Consider the following 3,909-nt stretch of genomic DNA (forward strand, 5'->3'; position numbering starts at 1 on the left):
CTGGACAAACTAAGCACCAGGACACTGAATTTCGGAAGGTGGAAAACAGAACAAACATTCAACATGTCAAATTTGAAGCACGGAAATAGGTGGTAAAGAAAAGGTAACATGATCTCAAAAGCCACTCACAGARGCATATTTGAGGCTCTGTGAGTTCTGCTCTGAGACATCCACTGCAGTAAGAAGATAAGCAAACAAGCAGCCAACCTGGTGCAGAGCGCCGACGATTTTGCGCGTCTCCTGGTAGACGGTCTCGGCGCTCCAGTGGCCATTGATGCGTTTGAGGGCTCGGGCCAGGCGGTTGTGSTCCCTCAGCCACAGCGTGTGCATGGCAGCCAGGGAGGTGACCTCGCTGGAGCGGCTGTCCCCAGCCAGAAAGCATTCCACCCTCTCCTCTCCGCTGGCACTCGCATCTTGTGCGCAGGGGGACGGGATCTGCTCCGTAAAAGGCAGATATTCCCGATGGTTGTCGTGATACTTGAGGTTGACTCTGAGAAGGCCTTCTTCACTTGTTAAGTTCCTCAGTTTGTTTTCAACAGCAGGGGTACTGCCATAGACTGTAGAAGCATCAAGGAAAGAAGTTAAGCCATTGATCTGTTGTCTTGTATTTAGCACTGATACATTTCCAAAGAGAACATCGTGATCACCGGTGCCGCACGCAGGAGAGGAGCGGTAGAAGGGCAGGCARTCCATCCCTGCAGATAAAGTATCACTGCTGGTCACCTGCATACAAAATAAGGGTATAATCTGAGGTGAGGAGAACAGCTGTGGATGCTGAATTGAGTCTTGTCTGAATATTTACATTCAGTCTCTCAGTTTTCCATTGTTCAGACTTCATCTACTGGAGTGACATTTTAAATCGATATTGTTTTTCCTTACATTTAAGGAAAGAGATGAACCTTTTTTAGCAAATACAGATATAAACCCCAAAACTTTTACTTTATCATAAGCTACTGATGCAATGCATCTACATCTAAATCAGTCTGGCTTCACAATCAAAATTCATCATCAAATGCATCAGAGTGAAGACATGAACYTCTGGTCAAATTCTGTTCTACTGAACAGCAAGTGAAATAATAGGTTTACCTGGATGCATAAAAACATAATGAGGAATTTTGGTGTCTGAAGTAGCACACTGTAAAAAGCTTTGGTTCAATACTGAATTCTAATCCAATTTCCTGACTAAAAAGGACAGATGTAAATATTCATTCTGCTTTCTGAGAGTCTCTCACAATTCTTCTACCACATGATTTTGCAGCAACAGGTGTCATACAAATACTAAATTCTGACCTTCTTTATAAAAAGCAAAGGCTGCACATAGGATTGGCTCATTGCGAGACTGCCCAGTCCTTTATCAGTTTGATCCCCATACAATTGAGACACCGAGGTCAAATGATGAGGTTCAAAAATTGACTAAGAGAAAATAAATGCTTTGTACAGACACCTGAGCTAACYCTTCTTATTTGTATTCTATCTGCTTGCTTTTCATTTTCCAGAACTCTTTGGCAGAAGACAATGAATGCTGCATGTTATATAAAGWGAGGTAATTTCTTCTTCATTTTTCTGATAATACAGAGATCAGTCTGTGAAGATAGAACAGYCATTAAATTGGGGTTAACAGTAACAAAGCAACTTTGGAATGAAACTAATTCACTTATTATATAAGAATATCATTATCTCCTTTATTATACCAAGTAAATTTTTCCTACTACTGACAACKCATGTCAATAGAAATTGACACCAACAAAGCATTTACGTCAAGAAATTGTTTTTCAATTTTGTTTGGTAAAGAAATTCTACYATTATTTCTTCATTGCTTAGGCTTTAGCAGATCAAAGTAGTCTATGTTTGAAGGAAATAAGTAATTTTCTTTCACTGATTTCTGAAATCAATAATTTCTCTGTCGTGTTTTATATTTAGTATTTGTTATTAAATCTCTTGCTATTAGCATGGCTTCTTTATTCCTTCAGCTTGTAATGTAAGCAGACAACTCCTCTCATACKACAAATATCTGAACTTGACAGCCACAGTCCTCTATGTGTTTGAGTGTCTCCCCCCAGTTATCAGAAGAGCCTGGAAGAATTCATGTATCATTGGGAAAAAAACGCAGGAGATGCCTTTAAGTTGTTAAACAGCAGGGCTCACAGCAAAATACATCAACACTGGATGATGTTCATGCTGAACAGTCTTTAGTTAACTATCTCTGCAATTTCTGTAAAATCCGTTCTGGTCCCCAGTGGAGAAAAACAGCAATAATGAACATTAAGGGACTGGCAGAGCTGCATAATGCCATCCTTTCCCTTTTCATAGGATAAGTATTTTGCAGCCAGAAGCTGAATGCGTAAATTAGAGGCTCCTTACATTATTATTCAAAAGACATTAAAAATAATCTGAGTGAAAAGAAACCCTTTTCTGCTGAAATGGGTACTGAAGCACTTTTTTTTCCCCCCTGAAACTAATGAATAAAATTCATATGATTCTTTTTTTTTGTATCACATAGTTCTAGAGGGAAAAAAAATTCACAAAAATCCCTGATGGGCCACAATAGCTTTCCTGTATAKACTTATGTTGATTTAAATGGTTTTTATATGCGTGGTCAAAGCTGGTTATAGTGAAACTCTTCTGTGAATTGGAAAATGAAAGGCACTAATTGTTTAAGTGCACCACAATCTCAAGACTGTTATTTCAGTTAAAGAAAAATCTTTCTTATTGTGAGTTTATTCTGTGGAAGTGACCTTGTATTAGGTTTTTTGTTGTAGATTTAAAAGAAAACCTAGTTTATGGTCTGTGAAAGTTTGAAAAAAAGGAAAATATGAATGCTTATTTGTGAACATGCAACTTAGAGAAGGGTCCATGACCCCRTCTGACAGTGACCTGCTGCTTCTGCAAGAGAAGGAAAAGGCAGGGACTCACTTTGCTGGTTGCTGAGTGCACACCACCAGCTGAGACAGTGACCTGTCATGTTACATGTCGCCTTTTTCAAATCACCTCGCCTTTCTGTGACTCCGTTTCTTTTCCACCTTTTTGTATCTCAGATAACTCAAAGCTTTTCTGGRTTGCATCATGCTAAGTGTGTGTAGCATGTCTAACTTATTGGCAGCAATGTAATTAATACTGAATAAATTCAGTAGATATCCCATGAAGTCTTCCTAATACTTCTTTATGTCTGAGCCCTAACCTGAAATAATAATCTGAGGAATGACAGGTTATCTCCACAACCCTTTTCTGCATGTCAGGCTTCTGTGAAAGAAATAGAAACTAAAGCTAGTGGGTTTGGAGGTTTTTCCCCCATTATGGGACCCTGAAAGAATACAAAAAAAAAAAAAAAGTTCAGGCCCTACCAGAAACTATAGGGTCTATGTGAGAATTGTTGAGAGAAATTCTATGGCCTTTATTAAAAAAATGTCCAGAATAGAAAATCAGAATGGTTCCTGGTAACCTATGAATCATTTACCTAMACTTGTTATTAATATTAATGCACTACTTCAGCTTTCAATTCTTCATTGAATTGCACTGACTTCGAATATTTTCCAGACAGATTCCCTAACCTGTGCAGTCAGGAGCCTCCTCTCCCTGCTGGAACCCCCAGAGAGGATGTGCAGCTGCAGGCACAGCTGTCCTTTTCTGCAGCTGGATTCTCCCTTGGGTGCTGCTTTTGTAGGAACAGARCAAGAGTGCCAACTGCAGCCTCTATATCTACATTATACATATAAAATACTATTGAWTTCAGTGTCTTTGGAAATCTGCCACAGTTTCTTCATATACAAAATGAGTGTATCKAACTAACTGTGGTGGTTTTACAAATATTTAATGTGTAGAGATTAATTTAATTAATAATTCTGGAAGAAGATTAATTCTAGAGGCCAATAGCATTTTGGTTTTGTGTTCAAAAATTAATTTCTCTGACCA

General features: G+C 38.7%; 1 protein-coding gene across 1 annotated transcript in view; it reads right to left on the reverse strand.

The window, feature by feature from the left end:
- Positions 1–3,909, reverse strand: part of TPO (thyroid peroxidase) — a 35,368-nt gene that overhangs the window by 14,718 nt on the left and 16,741 nt on the right. Inside the window, exon 7 of the mRNA XM_057371330.1 lies at positions 208–723. Coding sequence (XP_057227313.1) covers positions 208–723 — 516 coding nt within the window. The remainder of the gene's footprint in view (positions 1–207; positions 724–3,909) is intronic.

Source organism: Malurus melanocephalus, unplaced genomic scaffold, assembly GCF_030028575.1.
Source record: "Malurus melanocephalus ecotype Western Australia unplaced genomic scaffold, MMel_1.1 scaffold_6, whole genome shotgun sequence".
In the NCBI taxonomy this organism is placed as follows: Eukaryota; Metazoa; Chordata; class Aves; order Passeriformes; family Maluridae; genus Malurus; species Malurus melanocephalus.